The sequence below is a fragment of the Podarcis liolepis genome, assembly GCF_965112155.1.
Source record: "Podarcis liolepis genome assembly, chromosome: 12".
NCBI classification, from domain to species: domain Eukaryota; kingdom Metazoa; phylum Chordata; class Lepidosauria; order Squamata; family Lacertidae; genus Podarcis; species Podarcis liolepis.
The window spans coordinates 28,466,728-28,486,884 of NC_139563.1; the positions used below are offsets into that span (position 1 = coordinate 28,466,728).

General features: G+C 41.8%; 1 protein-coding gene across 30 annotated transcripts in view; it reads left to right on the top strand.

Annotated features, from left to right (window-relative positions):
• The window catches only part of PPP1R9A (protein phosphatase 1 regulatory subunit 9A), a 148,536-nt gene that overhangs the window by 117,871 nt on the left and 10,508 nt on the right, over positions 1-20,157 (top strand). For 15 of the 30 annotated variants that reach the window (XR_014518029.1, XR_014518030.1, XM_083469028.1 and 12 more), the window contains 6 exons: positions 7,867-8,024; positions 8,538-8,829; positions 12,919-13,006; positions 13,108-13,185; positions 13,881-14,082; positions 19,118-19,237. Coding sequence is in view for 25 of the 30 variants with exons in the window: in XM_083469028.1 (XP_083325154.1) it covers positions 7,867-8,024; positions 8,538-8,829; positions 12,919-13,006; positions 13,108-13,185; positions 13,881-14,082; positions 19,118-19,237 (938 nt within the window). In the remaining 5 variants the exon portion in view is untranslated. The remainder of the gene's footprint in view (positions 1-7,866; positions 8,025-8,537; positions 8,830-12,918; positions 13,007-13,107; positions 13,186-13,880; positions 14,083-19,117; positions 19,238-20,157) is intronic. The other 15 variants (XR_014518026.1, XR_014518027.1, XR_014518028.1 and 12 more) reach the window with 1 other exon arrangement.

Genomic DNA, 20,157 nt, shown 5'->3' on the forward strand with positions numbered 1-20,157 from the left:
CTCCATTCATCATAGGAGCAGCGTATCTGCTTGTACGGCCCTTTGCTGGTTATGCATAGGCTTTCTACTGTGGCTGTACCTTAATAGATTCTTTATAATTTTCTTTTAGCAAATGTCCTTGGCATTTTAAAGAGAGGAAATAAGAACAGAATGTTGTGATGTTGAGGGTGTACACGAGTCTCTCGAACTGAGTGCTCTGATGTCCAGTGCATATATAAGTCCATCATGACAACTGCTCTGCTAACAGAATTGCAAGTGTGTAATGGGACTCTTCATTAAAGGCCCTGTTTTGAGGCCACTTCATGCAGTGCACATAAGCACTTTCTACAAAGGAAACAATGTGAAACCTATGTGCAGTAGTAGGCCCATCACATTTCATTGTCCATATACATTCTGGGAAAGCTTGCTGTAGCACGCTATGGCGTTTCCCCATGTACATAAGGGTGAAATATTTGTGTCTATATTTGTGTAGACATGATCAGTGTCTACATGCTGTTTCCTACACATAAAAAGTGTTTTCCATGTCAAGAATGCATATTGTGTGAAGTGAAGGTATTGCCCACAACCCTTAGTTAAAATTCCATCGTATCTGTGTGATTGAACTGTCCTATGGATATCTGTGAGCAAATGCAGTATAGCTAGGGACAAGCTTTTACTTAAACTTTTGATAGATGAAAAATAGGAATAGGGAGCCAGAGGCCTTTCAAAGGATGGTAGACTCCAAGTCCCATCAGCCCCAGCCAACGTGGCCAATGGTTAGGTGTGACAGGAATTGTAGTCCAAGAATATCCAGATAGCCACAGGTTCCCCTTCCCCATATGATGCAAAATGTTCAAAAAATAGCTGTTGGAGACCATCTATCAGGCTGAAATGCTTTTTTGAGAAATAGTGGCATATGATAAGGGAGTATTTTCTTAGCCTATGGCAACTCTGTAGGGCGTTCTGAGTCATGAGACCATTGTGCAATTCAGGCAAGAAGCAGCTGTTGCAAGAAATGTTAAGCATTTGACTAGGAGCAGGAAGTATCTCATTCCTCCTCTGCTCCTTAAGAAATATACACTTTATTTAGATGTGTGTTAGAAACTGCTAGTTGGTCTCTCCACCCCTCCCCTTCCGAGGAAATGATAATAGATATCCTCCTCTGATATTTCAGAGTGTGGTAATGCAAGATGGTGGGAATCCTCATGGACAGTTGTTGTTTAGTCGTTTAGTCGTGTTCCCGACTCTTCGTGACCCCATGGACCAGAGCACGCCAGGCACTTCTGTCCTCCACTGCCTCCCGCAGTTTGATCAAACTCATGCTGGTAGCTTCAAGAACACCATCCAACCATCTCATCCTCTGTCGTCCCCTTCTCCTTGTGCCCTCCATCTTTCCCAACATCAGGGTCTTTTCCAGGGAGTCTTCTCTTCTCATGAGGTGGCCAAAGTATTGGAGCCTCAGCTTCACGACCTGTCCTTCCAGTGAGCACTCAAAATCCATCTCATTTTTGACCACATCCAACTTACCCAGGTTCATGGTTCTTACATTCCAGGTTCCTATGCAATATTTTTCTTTACAGCATTGGACTTTCCTTTCGCTTCCATGCATATCTGCAACTGAGCGTCCTTTCGGCTTTGGCCCAGCCGCTTCATCAACTCTGGATCTACTTGTACTTGTCCTCCGCTCTTCCCCAGTAGCATGTTGGACACCTTCCGACCTGAGGGGCTCATCTTCCAGCGTCATACCTTTTATATGCCTGTCGTCTTTGTCCATGGAGTTTTCTTGGCAGGGATACTGGAGTGGCTTGCCGGTTCCTCCTCCAGGTGGATCACGTTTGGTCAAAACTCTCCACTATGACCTGTTCATCTTGGGTGCCCTGCTCGGCATAGTTCATAGCTTCTCTGAGTTATTCAAGCCCCTTCGCCACGGCAAGGCAGTGATCCATGAAGGGGACAGTATTATGCTCTAAATGCATGATTTATTCCTATTTCAAAGACGGAATGAATTGCTTGATGGTGAAGTCTTACAGCGTGTGTGTGTGTGTGTGTGTGTGTGTGTGTGTAGTGAAGAGAGAATTTTGCGATTCCTGTAAAATCGCAAAAGCTCACAACAGTTATACTAATAACTGAATGTGGCGTCTGCCCAATGTGATGACAAGTTATGCAACGGAGACAGATTTTGATTCTAGTCTGAATAGCTCAGTTTGGAACCTGGGTCTTGTTGCTGCCCCATGCCACTTCCCTGGGGCCCCTCTTAACAGTGCCACTGCCATTTTCTATTCTATAACACCATTTTAGAAGAGGCGGCATACATGCTATGATTAATGCTATAATCCTCTGTCCATAACCTGCTGGCTTGAAAGCCTTGTCGTGTTTGTTTTCTTAAAGCAACTTAAAAAAAAAGAAAAAGAAAGTACCATGCACATAAATGTGGTGCTTTTAAAATGTCAGTAGCAATGCAGTTAATTCTGTAGTTTCAAATTTCTTAGGAAAGCTTTTGAGTGAATGCCACCATGTATCATGTTACTATTTACTTTGTGGGTTAGTTATAAAACTTCCTCCTTTGTCACCCTTCTGTTTGGCACATTACTCTGAGCATATTGCGCGGAAAATAGACTTCATAGATGCATAACCCTGAAGAAAGAAGGTAGGAGCAAAGAATTAGTTTAGGCTGCAATCCAAAAGGGTTCACATATAACCAAAATTTTTAGGTAAAAATAACAACAACCCTGAATTACTGTTTGTTTTGATGCTGCTTCTTAGAGCAGCCAGACTTCTGTCTTAACTCCTGTACATTCACAAAGTATTTTTCGGAGTCAGGGAGATAAACACTATGTGTGCAGTGTTGGAGAAGAGACCACAGCTCAGTGGCAGAACATCTGCTCTGATTGCATGTCTAGGGCAACATGGCACCTGGACACGCAATGCACCCTTTCTGGAGTCCTGGGGAGCCTCTACTGAGCTGGGTAGCTTCCTGTGACTGCCCTAATTGCAAAGTCCCCAAACTGCTCTTTGAACCTGAGATGGTTTATTAAAGCTCAATTGGAGCGGCAAGAGGGACAATTTTTCTTTTTTTCTTTTTAAAATATTTTTTTATTAGATTTTTCCACCATAATAACACAAACCACAAAGCAGATTAATACACAAAAACAGAAAAGGAAAAAGAAAAGGAGAGAGGGGGGGGGAAGGGAGGGAAAAAAAGGGGGGAACAATAAACAAATAGACAATAATAACAAACTTAATTCTTCACAAATCTAACTTTTTAAACATCTTGATTGACTTCCTCAAATCCCTCCCTTCTGAGTTTCCTTGTAATTTAAAAGTAACAGCTTTCCAATATCATTATTAAACTAAAACAATTTGCAATTATAGTCATCTTATTCACTTTTCTTGACATTCTGAATCCCATTTATTTAATTATAACTTAATTTGTCCTAGGCCTATTTGTTTCTTTCAAGTAATTTCTATTTTTTTATATTACAATATTTGTTCAAATAGTCCTTGAATTTCCTCCAGTCCTCTTGAAGCTCCACTTCTTTCTGGTCACGGATTCTTCCAGTCAGGTCAGCTAGCTCCGAAAAGTCCATCATCTTCATCTGCCAATCTTCCACTGTTGGTAGTTCTTGTGTTTTCCAATTTTTAGCAAGTAATATTCGAGCGGCCGTTGTGGCATACAAAAATAATTTAACATCTTTCTTGGGCAATTCTACACCTGTTATTCCAAGGAGAAAGGCCTCTGGTTTCTTAATAAATGTATATTTCAACATTTTTTTCAGTTCATTATAAATCTTCTCCCAGAAGTCTTTCACCTTGGGACAAGTCCACCACATATGAAAAAAAGTACCTTCTTTTTCTTTACATTTCCAACAAAGATTATCACTTTTGTGATAAATCTTTGCTAATTTTACAGGGGTCAAGTACCATCTATACATCATCTTCATAATGTTTTCCTTTAACATTGTACATGCAGTGAACTTAACCCCTTTCCTCCATAGCCTCTCCCAGTCCTCCATCATTATATTATGTCCCACATCCCTTGCCCAATCAATCATGACCGATTTAACTTGTTCATCCTTTGTATGCCACTCCAACAACAAACTGTACATTTTAGACATATTCTTATCATTAGTATCTAACAACTCCGTTTCCAATTTGGTTTTTTCTGTTGCAAAACCATTTCTCTTATCCATCTTATATAATTTGTTAATTTGATAATATTGCAACCAATTCACTTTATCTTTAATTTGTTCAAATGGTTTTAATTTAAAACCTTCCTGATTCTCTAACAACAAATCTGAATACCTCAACCATTTGTTTTCCATATTTAACTTTTTTTGAGCCTGTGCTTCCATTGGTGAAATCCATTTTGGTGTTTTTCTTACTAAGAGATCTTTGTATCTAGTCCATACATTGTATAATGCCTTTCTAATTACATGGTTCTTAAAACCCCTGTGGGCCTTTACCTTGTCATACCATAGATATGCGTGCCATCGAAATCAATTATCCAGTCCCTCCAAGTCTAACACATCATCATTCTCTAATTGAATCCAATCCTTGATCCAGCAGAATGCAGCAGCTTCAAAGTATATCTTCAAATCTGGCAGGGAAAAGCCCCCTCTTTCTTTTATATCTGTAAGTAATTTATATTTAATTCTAGGTTTTTCCCCTGCCAGATAAATTTAGACAATACCTTCTGCCATTCTTTAAAACATTTGACATTATCAATGATTGGTAAAACTTGAAATAAGAACAGCATCTTCGGCAATACATTCATCTTAACCACCGACATTCAGCCCATCAATGAGTGTTTTAGATTTGACCATACCTCAAGATCTCTCTTGATTTCATTCCATAATTTTTCATAGTTATCTTTGTAAAGATTCAAGTTCTTTACCGATAAATTTACACCCAAATACTTAACTTTTTTCACCGAAACAAGGCCTGTCCTTTCAAAAAGGTTTTTTCTTTCCTCATTATCTAAGTTTTTTTCTAAAACTTTGGTTTTGCTCTTGTTTAATTTAAATCCTGCTACCTGCCCAAACTCTTGAATCAGCTCCAGTGCTTTCACTGCACTGGCTTCTGGATCTTGTAAAGTTAAAACCAAATCATCAGCAAAGGCTTTTAATTTATATTGCTTGGATCCTACTACAATGCCTTTAACCTCCTCCTCTTTCCTCAACATGTTTAACAAAACCTCCAGAACAGAAATAAATAGCAGAGGGGAAAGCGGGCACCCTTGCCTGGTTCCTTTCTCAATTCTGATTTCCTCTGAGACCACATTATTAACTATGATTTTTGCTTTTTGTTCAAAATAGATCACATTAATACCATTTAAAAGAGGGACAATTTTTCTAGAGGAGGATCAAGTGTGTGAACACACCCCAATATGTATTGCTGATTTTCACCTGACTTCTTCCCCTCCGCCCCATTGGGTTGTTGCTGTTCTCTTTATATTAATCACGCTGAAATATTCACCTGGCAAAATAAGTTAATTCCTGTTAACCTATTGCGTTTGTTCCTGAATCCTCTCTTGACTATAAATAATTGCTTCAGCATAATTGCCTTCAGGAGTTAATTCTCTCCTGCTCCTCCTTTTAAATTGAAATCCTCTCTAAGTACTCTTTGTGAGGCATTAAGGCTATTATTGTTTCAAACACCTTATGAAGATCTTTTGGACTTAGGTAACCATAGTGACACAAAAGGGTACATGCTGATTCCATTTGCGCAATCAGCAGCAAAAGTCTCAGCTGACTCTGTCAAAACCATGTTTATGCCTATCGGGTCCCATCTTGCCTGTGTACTTACTTACTTTGAATACTTTGGCTTCACCTAATGGATCAGGTGTTTTTTTTAATATGGGGGGGGACACCAGTATTGGTTATATAAGCCTATTTGCAGCTGCTTCTCATAGGATATAATTACATATGTACTTCTATTACAAACTGAGGGGCAAGCTAGACATGATATCAATTGCAAGATCACAATTGTAGATAGGTAGCCGTGTTGGTCTGCCATAGTCAAAATAAAAAAATTCCTTCCAGTAGCACCTTAAAGACCAACTAAGTTAGTTCTTGGTATGAGCTTTCGTGTGCATGTGTATCTGAAGAAGTGTGCATGCACACGAAAGCTCATACCAAGAACTAACTTAGTTGGTCTTTAAGGTGCTACTGGAAGGAATTTTTTTATTAAAATAAAAAATTCCTTCCAGTAGCACCTTAAAGAGATCACAATTAACATGCTTGATTTTTAACATTTAAATAGCAACCAAAGGGTGCATGTGATCAGGACTCCAATTTGTGAGGAGGTTAACCCTCTCCCTGCACACACATGTGAACTATGATCCGTATGAAAACCACACCCTCCTCCTAAAGCAGCTATTTGCACTTGGAGGGGAAGCTTCCATTGGCAGGACTACAGAGTACGGCAAAGGATTAACAGACATCCCTACACACTGTTGTACAAATCTTGATCTCCTCCCCACTGTTGTTGGTTTTTTTTAATGACTAGGTACAAATTTATATGAAGTTGTTGTGACTTCTCTCATGGAATGCTGGGAAGTGTGTTTTGGTGATGATTCTGCAAATTCTGTGAAAATATCCTAATACAGTGTACTTTGATCTCCAGATGTTTTATCTCCAGATCTCCAAATGTTGTTGGACTACAACTCTTGTCATCTCCAGGCATAATTCCAGGCGAGGGATTATGGGAGCTATGATCCAATAACACCTAGGGACCAAACTCTGAGAAACACTCAGTGTTCCCTCACAGATCTACAGCTCCCAGGGTTCTTTAGCTTTCCGTGGGTCATCACTGAGAAGGTGGCTTGAGGTGTTTTGGCAACTGTGGCAAAATGCCCCACTGCTGCCCCTGTGATGGGAGCGGGGCATGAGGCTCTGTAAGGGCTTCCCCTCAAGAAGCCCTTGCAAAGCCTTGCCACCCTGCCAGGTTGGGGCAGGGAGATTCAGCAAATGGTTCTTAAGGAGAAGCTTTCACCAAATCTCTTCCTTCCCACCCAGAGACAAGGCTCTGCAAGGGCTTCTGCACAGTTTTAGAATACACAAAAACTGATAGCTCCCAAGTTAACAAAGAAAGTGACCATGGTAATCTCCAAAGGAAATAAACAAGCAAATTAACTTAATAACCATGACAAGGAAAAGGTCTAAAATCACTAGACAATATAAACAATTGGTGGATATTTTTTTCAATTATCAAAATAGGTGCCTAATTTAATGTGAAACAATTTTTGTCTTCATGCGGCCAGGACCAAAGCAGAACAGAACATCATTTGCCAGTTCCAAATCAGCAGCTGCATTTTAAAAATCTGGTTCCATGTCCGAATGTAGGTCAGTGTTAGGGGTGCAGTTTGTGTGTCATATCCTCACCTCTTTAGCTATTACATCATATGCAGGTGTGTGAGCATAGATGGGATGGACTCTTGAGTGTTTATAGTTTTAAGAACCAAGGGTTGCTTACAGTTCTTCTTTAAGCACGAATCTTCTCAGCTCTGACTTCTGTTTTCATATGTACTATCTTAAGTAGAGTCATACCGGCAAGGTAGCTGTCTTAAACCACCACACTTCAGTGGCTGAACTAAACTGCCCATCAACTAGGTGTACTTTATAATACAATGGTTTGCTCTTTCGCTTTCCACGGGTCCTGCTGAGGCTTCAGCATCTTCTGATGCTCCCATATCCATGCAGCAGCTCCAAGGTTGTACACAATCTGATGACAACAAAGGGACAATGGTTTCCACTGAAACAAGGGCATGACATTTTGAGCAGTGTGTATGAAAATATGGCTTGATTTGTATAGAATTGCAGACTGTATCTCCAGATAGTGGCATGTTTAAATGCAGGTCGTGATTTTCTATTCTCTCTCTCTCGAAAGATTTTAATGAAGCAGTTCCCGAGACAGAAAGGCTGGACTCAAAAGCACTGAAGACTCGAGTTCAGCTTTCAGTGAAGAACAAAAGGTCAAGACCAACTAGAACAAGACTGTATGACAGTATCAGCTCCACAGATGGAGAGGACAGTCTTGAAAGAAAGGTGATTTTCTCTTCCCTCCCCAACCTTCTCATCAGTTGCTTCCTTTCACCATGCTCCCTCCCTGGCGGTGTTTACTAATTTGTGATGAAAATGTACAATGAAAGAAGGCATTTCTTCTCCCAATTTGAAGGTAAAACACCTGTGTTCTTTCAGCAGTTTCAAGACTTCTGATTTAATTTTACACGCATTCTGATGTGCTGTCTTTCATTATTTCCTCCCCCCCCATATGTTATTAATTCTTTTTATTCAAACCCAACCGAGTCGATGCTTAGCAGGTAATTTTATTTAGATTCAGAGAGCTTGAAATGCTAATCCTTGCAAAGGAAATGGTTACAAATGGAAAGCAGATAAGGTAAAAGCTTAACGGTGCAAAATTATCGGAATAGTGCTCCGAAAGGAGATGCGGGATGGAAACCAGGTGCCAAAGAGGTGAACTTGCGCTTTCAAAGTAACTCGCTGTGTGGTTGGTTCCTGAAATGCCATAATCTGCTTCACAATCTCTTATATCAACAGCCTTCGCGCAGTTACGGTAGTCCCATGCACATTACCAAACCACCTCTGCCTATGTGTATGAGAGCCTCCTCACCAGCATCAGATTCTGGTGCTTCCTCCCTTTCCCCCGTGGCTAGCAGTGCAACGTTTGCATTTGACAACATAACTGGAAACCAGGACGAAGTGCGGCCGTACGCGAGTGGGGTATGTCCCCATGGAGATACTCCACTCTCCTCACCTTCAAAATCCTGTCTGAGCTACGAAGCTTCGCCTGTGCATCATCCAACCAGCAGGAGTATCTTCCATGATGAAGGTATAGCTGTGATTTTGCATGGTGCTGCGTCACTTTTCTCGCTATATGTAATGAGTTCAGTTGTCGGTGGTTGTGTCCTTCTGTCGCCTCCCAGAGAGGGTCACCTGGCTCCCCACACTACGGTACCAGGCGAATACATTAGGTACCAGGCGAATACATTTTTGTTTTCACAGGCCTTTTAAATTTAATGATACATGTCGGTGTTCATAGATATTTGCTAGCTGTTTTATGTTGATTTTAAGTTGATTTTAAGTTGCTGTCTTTGTGTTGGTTTTACTTGTCTTTTATTTATATGTAATAGGTTTAAGGGGTCAAATACAGTGGTGCCTCGCAAGACGAAAAGAATCCGTTCTGTGATTCTCTTCGTCTAGCGGTTTTTTCGTCTTGCGAAGCAAGCCCATTGACGGATTAGCGGATTAGCGGATTAGCGCTTTTAGCGGCTTTTAGCGGCTTATCTGCTGATCGGATCAGCTGATAAGCGGCTTAGCGGCTTAGAAAAAGGGGGGGGGGAGGAAAAAAACCCCGCAGGAACTCGCAAGACATTTTCGTCTTGCAAAGCAAGCCCATAGGAAATTCGTTTTGCGAAGCACCTCCAAAACGGAAAACTCTTTCGTCTAGCGAGTTTTCCGTCTTGCGAGGCATTCTTCTTGCGGGGCACCACTGTATTGTACTGTAGTTTGCATTTTTAGTTATGTGCAAACCACCCAGAGAACTCAGTTATATGGCTGGTAGACAAATGTAATTTTAAAAAGTGGTCATAAATTAAGGTTCCAACAAAACATTTTATGCACTTCCCTAATTAGAAAGTCTGGTTTTCTCCTCTTTGTCATTCTGAGCTTTTAAACCGTTTAGTTAAAACCATTGCTTTTTTTCTAAGGCTGATTTTGGAATGAGTGAATTGGGAGATACAATTAGAATATGTCTCAGTTATTTTAAACATTTGCAAAATTCTGTGAAATATAGTCTTTGCCTTAAATCAAGGGCACACAATTTAGTTTGGGGAGAACTTATTTTAGATTTGTTCTGAAACCTTGCAAAGTGTTTTAAGTACAATGTCAGGAATTCACATTCTGTGAGAGAAGGTCCAGTGCTTTTGTATCTAATTGTGGTTGATGTTTCGGAGAGGGATTGAATCGATGTATTGCACTTCAGAAGTGAAGGTGGTGCAAAAGCTCGTGTTTTAGTTTGTCTGCCATCTTCATGGAAAAATACATAGCTCAAGGAAATTCTTGCACATATACAGCTCTCAAAGTATGATCCAGAACATAGGGAATCGTCTTATGCCAGGCTGACAAAAACTAGTGGATTGTGACACCACCCACTCTCTGAATTGTGTGAATTGGTGCCTCAGTGTGTGGGGGGGGGGGGTTGTAGTATAAATATAGAGTCTTGAACTCAATTATTGTTCTTCCTTTGTATTCATCATCTCCTTTGTTCCTAATAACTCACACACACAATCAGAATTGCTCTCAATGACCCCACTCAAGCAAGAATCACTTAATAATGATTATTCCTCAATAATGTTTAATCACTGGAGAATCCCATGTTTTCCCCGCCAGGAGTGTTATACAAGCAGCATTAAGTGTAAAAGCATATTTTAATGAATATGTTAGAATCAAAGTGAAACCATTTGCTTCAGCATAGAAATATTTGAATGGATTAAGACCTCTTTTGCAAGTGTTTCTAATTGGGGCACAGCAATTCTGTGCTCCAGTAGGAACCATTTGATAATTAGAAAGTTTCCCCCTCCTTTTCTTTTACAATACAATGCAAGAGATTGGGGGGGGTGTCATTTTCAGCCTGGGGGCCTCATTTCCCCTTAGGCAGTCTTCCAGGGACCATGGGCAACAGGTGTGACTTGCCTTCATGCAGAAGCCTGCAGGGCAGCCACGCACAAGCCCACGGTTTCTAGACAGGCAACTCCCCATTTATGTAGCAATGTGTGTTTAAGTGAAATTGCATATATTTGAAACACCATTGAAAAAGCCGGCAAACTACTAAACCTCTGGAAACCCTTTAAAAAACCTTTGAAAAAAACAAAAATCCATCGAACTCCACCACAATCGCTCTCTCCAAACCTCCTTGCTCAAATTCCCAACTCTCTGTAGGCCTCAAAGGTTGGTACAAAGGCTCCTGCAATTGCACTTTCAAAGGTTTGTGGGATTGCTAGGCGCTGTTTTGTGCCATTTTTGTGCTCTTTTAGGGGCGTATTTGCCCCTTTTCCGTGCCACTTCCGTGTTCGCAGTGATGCACAGCCGTTCATACCTTGAATGCGCCTATGTGCATCTCTCCAACCAGGCAAGTGAGAGTACTGTTCTTGGGCATGTTCCACTGTTCAAGGACACATTCGGCCAGGCAGAGGACGGAAAGCTGTGGCTTAGGGACAGTGGGACACAACTGGGGAGAGTCCCGTGAGCCAGCTAGAGAGGCCTGAGGGGCTCTTTTTGGCACTCGGGCCTGCTAGCAGAGGAATATGTTACACTTTTGATGTCAATCTCCTACTCAGTAAATTCAGCACAAGCACAAGACTGTTTCAACTCCAACCCCTTTCCTAGCAGTCTAATGTAACCCCAAGGCCCCCTAACAGTCACAGAGCCGTCAGATGTATTAACCCCATTAGGCGTGTGGCATCTTGCCAGAAGGGGACATTTGCAGTCCATCTTCCTTCTCTCTCAAACACACGGGCGCATGTGTGCACATAGCAGATTCTCTGCATCCCCTCTGTTGTTTTAAAATACCTTTTTGTTACGTTCCCCTAGATTTATATAGTTTGCTTGCTCTTGTTAACACGGGAAGTTTGCCCTTCGTGATTTAAAAGCCTTTCTGCATTTCTCACCCCAGGGGAGGTTTCAAAGTGCACTACAAAAATAGCAGTACATTTGTAACAGCGCAAATACACTTTCTGACCAGGATACAAGGAGCCCTTTTAGGCACATGCAAAGTCTTGCTTGCACAGCAGGCTTTTTGCTTCTTTGTTTCTGGAAAGCAGCTGCTTGCTGTGCATCACAGGGTGTTTTTGAAGCTTCCACAGCATTCAGGGCTGGCTTGTTGGGTGGCAGGTTTGCTGTTGGGGAGGAAGGGATTTTGAAGCCCATGTGTTGCTGTGGAGTATTGCACCTCTTTGGGTCTTGGCTTGCATGTCTGTATGCAAACATGCTCATTTCCTCGCATCTCTTCCTGAAAAAATTACCAGTACCATCTATCGCAGCTGGGTTATTTGCTTAGAGCTGCAAAGAACTGGTATACAGAAACCGAGCTTCTCTCTACATTAAAAAAAGAAAGAAAGAAACATGGGCCCTGGGTCCTGAATTTTACATTAGCAGCATCAATACTAATTAGCCATTGCAGTAGATTTCACTGAAATGTGTCTTAACCTTTCTGTCTTTTCTTGTATCTTTCAATGTTATGCAGGCACACATTATCACTGCACATAGTATTTCCTTTTACTCCAGTTTTCTTTGGACTTTTAATTACTTACGAAGTGTAAGCTTTTGTACGTATGTATGTATGTACATGATAAATTAGCAAGTCATCCACAGCCCTTTTGTTGGGATTGAATGGTGGCAAATAGGCAAGTAAGCTACATGAAGAATTTGAGACGTAGTTGAGATTTTTCTAGTGATTGTGCAAAAACAAGAACTGATTGTTGCCCGGGCTTATGATCTAAAGAATCTACAACTAGCACAGAGGGAAGATTCTCATACGACCTTCTTAAAAATGTTTTCACTACAGCAGTTCCCACTGCCTAAGAAGCAAGACACAGTTCAGTTTAACAAGCTGCTTGTCTCTTCAGCTGTTAAACGTCAACAAAGGTTTTGACCGAACCTGATGACCCCCTCTGTATGCAAATACAGATTTTTAGATTACAGCAAAGGTCTTTCCTAACAGACATATGGTCCATACATTTACGGTCAACGTTTTGCCTTGTTTGAATAATAAATGTTCGACTTGTTATGATTTTGGGGGGTTGTGTGTGTGTGTGTGTGTGTACGTGAATTTTTCTGGATGCAAAAACAAAGTGCTGTTTTAATGGTAAAACACAAATGGCTATAATGAACTGTGTTTTTTTAATGTACAAATATGTCCTAGATGGTGCCACAGGTATACAATCCCCAAGAACATCCAGCCCTTCTACGGGGCATATAAGGACAATAAAACAAAAGTTTGTGGACTTGGGGTAAGCATTGATTTCTCATTAACGAAGAGTAAAACCTTTTTTAAAATAAATAAATGGTGTACTACCTTTTGGACACTCTTTTGACTCTTTTAACGTTGTAGGGCTCCCTTGAGAAGGAGTTCTAACAAAGGCAAGAAGAGGAGGGAGAAGGAAGCAGTTAGGGTCTCTACTGGCTGCAGGTATGAGTGAATAGCATGGGTATAACCAATTTCAGGCTCAAATAAGTCCTACTGTGTTGAGTGGAACTTTCTTGCTCATAAGTGTGCGTTGGATTGCAGTCTTACTGTTTTCCAGCCTTCAAGCTGTGTAATTTACACGAGCCCCATATAGAGAGCACTGCAAAAGTCCAGACTAGTTGTAACCAAGGCATCAACAATAAAGGCTGGAGCTGCTCCCTCCCCCCCCCCCCCCGGCGCTACAGTTGCAGCCACCAAACTATCTGCGGCTGGTAAAAAAGAAAGTGCTACATCTCTTGCAACAACTTACCTCATAGTAGCTTTTGTTAATTTGTTTAGGACTACCAAAATAGCCTGTACAGTGAAGAACAGTTAATGTTTCAGGCAATAGCTGAATAGCATGAAATTATTATTCTTAGCTGTATAGTTGATGGTAGGTTTTTACTACTCTGTGCTGCCTCATAAGATGTACTGTATACGTTCCAGTTACAGGTAGGTAGCCAATTTGGTCTGCCGTAGTCGAAACAAAATAAAATAAAAAAATTCCTTCCAGTAGCACCTTAAAGACCAACTAAGTTAGTTATTGGTATGAGCTTTCGTGTGCATGCACACTTGTTCCTTTACTCTTTTTTTGTCTGCGGCGACTTTATAGTTTTTAAATGTCTAATCTATGTGCATTACTACCTTGTGTTAAACAGGACAACTAAGGAGCTGCTGGAGTGCTCATCAAGTAGAGTGTCTTTAATCAAGCGGTCCTCCTCTCTCCCACATAGTCCCATTCCATTTGCATGGTATGGAGAGAGCAGCAGGAAATCCAATTCTTCCAGCAATCTGCCTTCACCTACCAGCTCAACTGATCCTTCCTCTGAAAATCTAAGTCCAGCTAAAAAGGGGTCCAAGGTAGAAAATGCAAAGTACCTCCTCCCCAGTGCATGGAGTGGCTTAAGCGAGGTTGCTATTACTGGCTTAACGCAAAGGATCTGCGTTATAGTAACTGCAAGCAACGTGTTCATTGTTCAGCAAAAATGTGATATGAGCATTCCAGGTTGTCTTCTGTGTCTCTTCAGTGAATGTTATCAGAGTAATTTATATGCTAGTGTCAAACTGCCAAGCTCAACGTGAGCTTGATGCCAGCATATATAGCTGGACAGTCTTTGTTCGGACTTTTTAATAAACTTGCTTAATTTGTAGATGTGTAGGGGGGCGGGAACCATGGCAGGTAACAGCTGCAGCTCTTTGGCCTTCTTGGATAAAAATGAACCCTTGGGAATCATAAGCATGAAAGAAAGGAAAGAGGGAATGTGCAACATGTAATGTTCGAAGTTGCTAAGGGGGGAAGAGGGAACAGGAGGACCCACTGCCCTGTTAAAAGCCTATCACTGTATTTACAAACCCAAACTGTAGGGGATACCCTCTTCTTTCCCAAAGCTTTTGTTCCATAAAATTATATTGAAGCTTTTTCATAATACAATACAATAAAAAAACCAAACTATTCTAAATGAAAACGAAAAGGAGAGACTTCCATGTTCCAGATCATGGTTTGAAGGCACATGATTCTGCAGTCTTGCAGAAATTAAGCACAAATTAAGCTTGTGCAAAGAACCCTCTCCTCCTGTAATATCCAGAAACTGTTGATTGGCACGGCCTCATTGCTCCAACATCCATTTTGCTTTAAAAAAAAATCCTGCAATTTTTATTTTGTTTTATTTTTGCAAGTTCTCACCTAAAGTGCAAGTAAGTATTTTGAGCCACACTGAAATATGTTGCTTTGACTACCGCATTGATTGTAGGGTCAGCTTTAACACATCCCACTGAAATATTGGCACATTTTAAACAAAACGTCGCTGTTCCATCTCTTCATTTCTCTGTCATTCCTGCTCCTTTCACCAGACAAGATGTTCCTGTCAAGCATCTTGGGTATTACGTTTAATTCCATTTTGAAGTTCTTCTGAACTAAGAAAAATTGAATTGTTTAAAATGAATGTTGGTCCTTTTTTCCTTTTAACGTGCTTGCATGTTGCTATTAGCATGGTAGTTTGCAAATAATATTTTGTGCGGCAATGTTACATGCTCCACATACTAGTCGTCTTCATCTCTGTAGCATTCCTTGAGAATCCCTTTGACCAATATGAGGGTGAAAATGAAATTCAGATAGTTTGTGTGATTGTTGTGCTCTGAAAACACGCCTTGGTTGATGTGTAGCCAAGCTGAGACTGTCTCCAGTGCAAGAGGCTGTCTGCCAGTCAGTGTGAGCAGTACTGAGCTGGGTTCTGCTCAATATAAGGCAGCTTCCTATGTTCTCCATTGAAATGAAACCATATTACACGTCTTCCATTCATATTAATAAGGTATGCATAGGCCAGGTGTCACGGGTCTTTTATTGTTCTTTCCTGCACACTGCTTCTGTCCTTTGTGAAATGTGTGAACTGGACTTTTGTGTGTACGAACTGAACTTTTATGGGAGCAGCCCGACAGAACCGCCAAGTTGTAATTGCAACCAAAGAGTTCAGAACCACAGCAAAACCATTGCATATTTAGTCATCTGTGTCCAGTGGGGATGAATGCAGAAAGAACCTCATTTGAATAAAGCAGCATTTAAATGCATTTTAAAAAGGCAAATAAGTATAAATAGCAGGTAAATGAAGTCACCGTCTTTTATGAAGCAAAAGGGGGAAAGCTTAGTTCTGTAATTTGGCTATTTTCATCTCTTTGTGAAAAGCATTTTCAGATCTTGGTTTCACCGTTTTAGGGCATCACCTTTTACACGGTGACACACTTCTCTGTTATACACCATACAGCCCTTTTCAATTGAAACTGGTTAAATTACATGTTTGCTACAGCTCAGTGCTTAAATCAAAAGCATGGTCAGCATCACTACTTCTGCTGTGTGGCTTTAAAGAAGGGGAAGCCCTGCAGCAAAGATAAAAGCCTGCTCAGACACCATATTTACTGTACATTGCCTTGTGCTTTCTGTCTGCTCTTGCCTTTTCCTTGCTTCCTGTTTTAGTGTTTCTCGACAAAAGTTATGCTTGAAAACCGAGAAGAGCTCCTCATTGAACTATCATGGTGGCAGCATTTGCTTTTCACTCACTAGCTGTTAAGTAGGTGGTTACATAGCAAGTCCTCGCGTTTCTGAAGCTACAGCTATGTTCACCAGACCTGCGTAAAGCAGCACTGTAGACAAGCCCCCGCAACCGATCGTGGTCTGTGCAGCGGGTCATAGCCACCCTCCTGACCAGGGGTGCCAACTTGTCCCCCGCATTGAGGGTGTGCGGCCAAGGGACGTGTCATGTGACACTGTCCGGCATGTGCCAGGAGGGGGCAGGATGTGCAGAGGGCAATCTTTGTGCTTGCTCATTCCAGCTGCCGCCTGGCTCCTGGGCTGCCGGGCGGGAGCTGGGGCACACAGAGGGTGCCTGGCAGGGGGTGGCAGCCCCCTGCCCCATAATATGGGGGGAGTTGGTGCCCCCTCTGCCCCCTATACCCGGCACACCTGCTCCTGACACCAGCATAGTTGTTGCTTACCTAGATGGGACTGGGGTGGGAATAAGGCTAATGAAAGTGAGACCATCCATCTGACACTACCGCCAGTGCATCCACATGCACCCACCACCTCAGCCCCATCCAGGTAAGCAGCAGCCATGCCAATGTCAAGAGGACAGCTCCTTCCCAGCACGAAACCTCTCCATTCTTAAAAGTCTCCATGGAAAAGGACAAGCGTTGGACAAATGGCTCAAGAGCAGTGGCAGTGACAGAGATATTTAGGAAAGGAATTACTGTTAAGGTCAGACTACGTTTGATCTTATCGTCTAAGCCCCCCCTCCCCCCGTCCGCCCTCACCCACACTTTTACTCAAATTCAGCAGCAGGCAAAATCGCCAGTTTTCATGGGAAATAATAGAGTCAGAGTGCTTAGTCACCCAAGCCATATTTCATGTAAATCTCTCCCTAGGAGCTGTTGCTAGGCCAGCAAGTACAACAGATGTGGCTGTCACGCTCAGAAAACATACCTGGGGTGATGTAAGGCAGTGGAGAGAACAGGCAGAGCTTCTGAACCTTCTACCATCCCACTCCTTTGTAGGTCTGAAAACTGTGTGCGATAGAAAGGGGGCAGGGAGAGAGATTTTGGATCAGGAAAGCTGTTCAGGGAAAATCAGTTGAGCACCACAGCCACGATTGTGTGAGCAAATCGGCCGCCACCCCTCCCATTCTGCACGCCTGCATTATTTGACTAAATGAAAAAGTGTTGGGAGATCTTCATCATCTCCAGTTCAGCCCAAAGCCTGACATTGGAGGCTTCCAGGGCTACGAAATGAACAACTAAATTTCAGGGCATGTGCAGGAGGTTGTCTTCAAAGGAGCCTCCTGGAAAAACGAAAGTGTTGTGACTCACTGTTCTTTGTGTTTTGCAAACATCACAAAATAAAGAAACTTGCCATAATGTGCAGAACATACTGATGTAAACTAATGCTTAAAATTCTCATTTGCATTTTAGCCAGAAATATTATTCTTTATGTTTTTGGATTATGCTACAGCCAAAAGCTAAGTTTAATATATGAATGCTTTTCTGTTTCAGTTCCCCTTTTAAGTTTCACCTTCAAAACAGATTTGGGTTTATGTATGGTTGACATAGCCCATTGCTGGTTTTTAAGAGTATTTGGCTTGTTTGTTTTTAATAAACCTCAAAAGCTTCATGAGTATCTTGATTTTGGGGGTTTATCTGTCTGTCTCTCTGTTTGCTAGTTTTAACTGCATTGTTGCTGTTGTTTTTAGCCTGGCGTATGCCATTGCAGGATTCCTCTAATGGCAATTTGGATGAATTTTACCAAATGTACATATCACAAAGTGCTCTGTTGGGAATTGCTCCTCGTTACTCGTCTTTGCTATAAAATGTGATGTGTTGTTCATTGCATTGATAAGGGGCAAAATGTCTGTTTTGTGTTCATTTTGATTGTTGAGCTATGCCTATCTTTCAGATAATCAGTGCGGTTGTCGCACAAAACATTGGGAACAGATTAAATTGTTTGATAATATACAAAGTTCCCATCAGAAGGAAAGGAGCAATGACTCCATGAATCTCTTTGATGCTGATCGCAAGGTGGGGGGGGGGGGGCTTCCTTTCTGGTTAGGGACACACACACCCCTTACAAAAAGGTAATTGTATCCTGTGGTCAAATAACAGCCTATCCTAATGGGGAAATTCTGTATATCATGGAGATCAGGAATTTCTGAGGATTAGCATTTCCAGGCCTAGGGATCCTTCAGTGAATCCTGCGTTTCTGCTGGGTCAGATTATTATTCCAAACCCATCTTACACCTCATTCCGTTTCATTTATTCTCAGGGTGAAATTGCAGTCCCCACTGGTAGACATCATTTTTCAGTTGCAGCTATTTTATTCCCCAGGAATGCCCTGGAATGGCACAACTAAGGTGTTGGGGGTGGAGATGGCAGGCAGCAATGGGACTCCCTTGCAATCATTTACATTAAAAAGAGAGAATTCTCCCTGCTACTCCTGGTGGCTAGCCTGCTTCCAGCAACCCCCTTTAAAAAATAATCATCCACTCCCCTCCCCCCCCCCTGTGCACTAAGAAATCAATCTTTTGGCAGCCCATTTTCATGCACACACAAACCCAAATTCCAGCCAACAACTGTTCTCCGTCAAGAGCTTTCAGCTCAGCATTATCTACAACTGTAAACCAGGTGTGCAGAAAGCTCTGTCTTCATCACTTGCAGATAATGACAATACATTTCATTTTCCAAGACATTGTAAAGAGGAACACTTTGAGCTTCCTTTCATACTCCGCAGTATGTGAATTATCACCACCATTCCTGAGTTGTGCCTGCTCAGCAGGGTGAAGCCAGTTCATGGGGACATTTAGGCCTATTCTCCGCCATTTGACTGATGGGTTTGGTTTTCTTCTTTGTCTCCTTACAGAATTTCGCTTTCAATGACGACTTCAGTCCCAGCAGCACCAGTTCAGCTGATCTGAGCGGCTTAGGGACAGAACCGAAAACCCCAGGATTTTCACACTCCATAGCACTGTCATCTGATGAGGTATCCGTAGTAGGAAATAACTCCTGTGCTCCCTGTGGATTAGTTAATAGGCTAACAGCTCTTGGCTGAATTTAACTTTGCTGGGAAAATACTTTTTATGACTGCAGCTCACAATCAGAAACGCCACAGGATGTGTCTGTTGGTGGACTTGGAACAAAAAGTTTGGTGCACTCCTCAGAAATGTACAGGAAACAATGCCATTTGTTACGGCCTAATGCATTTTGAGTCAAAGACTAAATGTGAAAACTGCTTAGGACATCATATATCCTATAAAATCAAAGCCCTGTACATAAATTCAAGGCACAATACATAGTGTTAGTGCTGTCCTTTAAAGCCCCAAACAGCCTTGACCCTGTATACCTGAAGGAGCGTCTCCACCCCCATCATTCAGCCCGGACACTGAGGTCCAGCTCCGAGGGCCTTCTGGCAGTTCCCTCACTGCAAGAAATGAAGCTACAGGGAACAAGGCAGAGGGCCTTCTCAGCAGTGTGCCTACCCTGTGGAATGCCCTCCCATCAGATGTCATAACTATGCAACTGAAGGCAGCCCTGTGTAGGGAAGTTTTTTAAGACTGATGTTTTATTATGTTTTTATATGTGTTGGAAGCCACCCAGAGTGGCTGAGGCAACCTAGTCACATGGGTGGGGTACTACTACTACTACTGATATATTAATAAGGCAGAAATCCAACCAACTATATGAAATTGCAACTACATAAATGTAATCACACAGGGTTGTATGAAATGCAAGATCTATTGGAATTTTTTTTTAAAAATGGCTAATTTGGGGTCATTAATTTCAGTGGATCTACTGTAAATAAAATTTAGTTGGATCATATACACAGTCGTACCTTGGATCCCAAACGCCTTGCGAATCAAACGTTTTGGCTCCCGAACGCCACAAACCTGGAAGTGAGTGAGC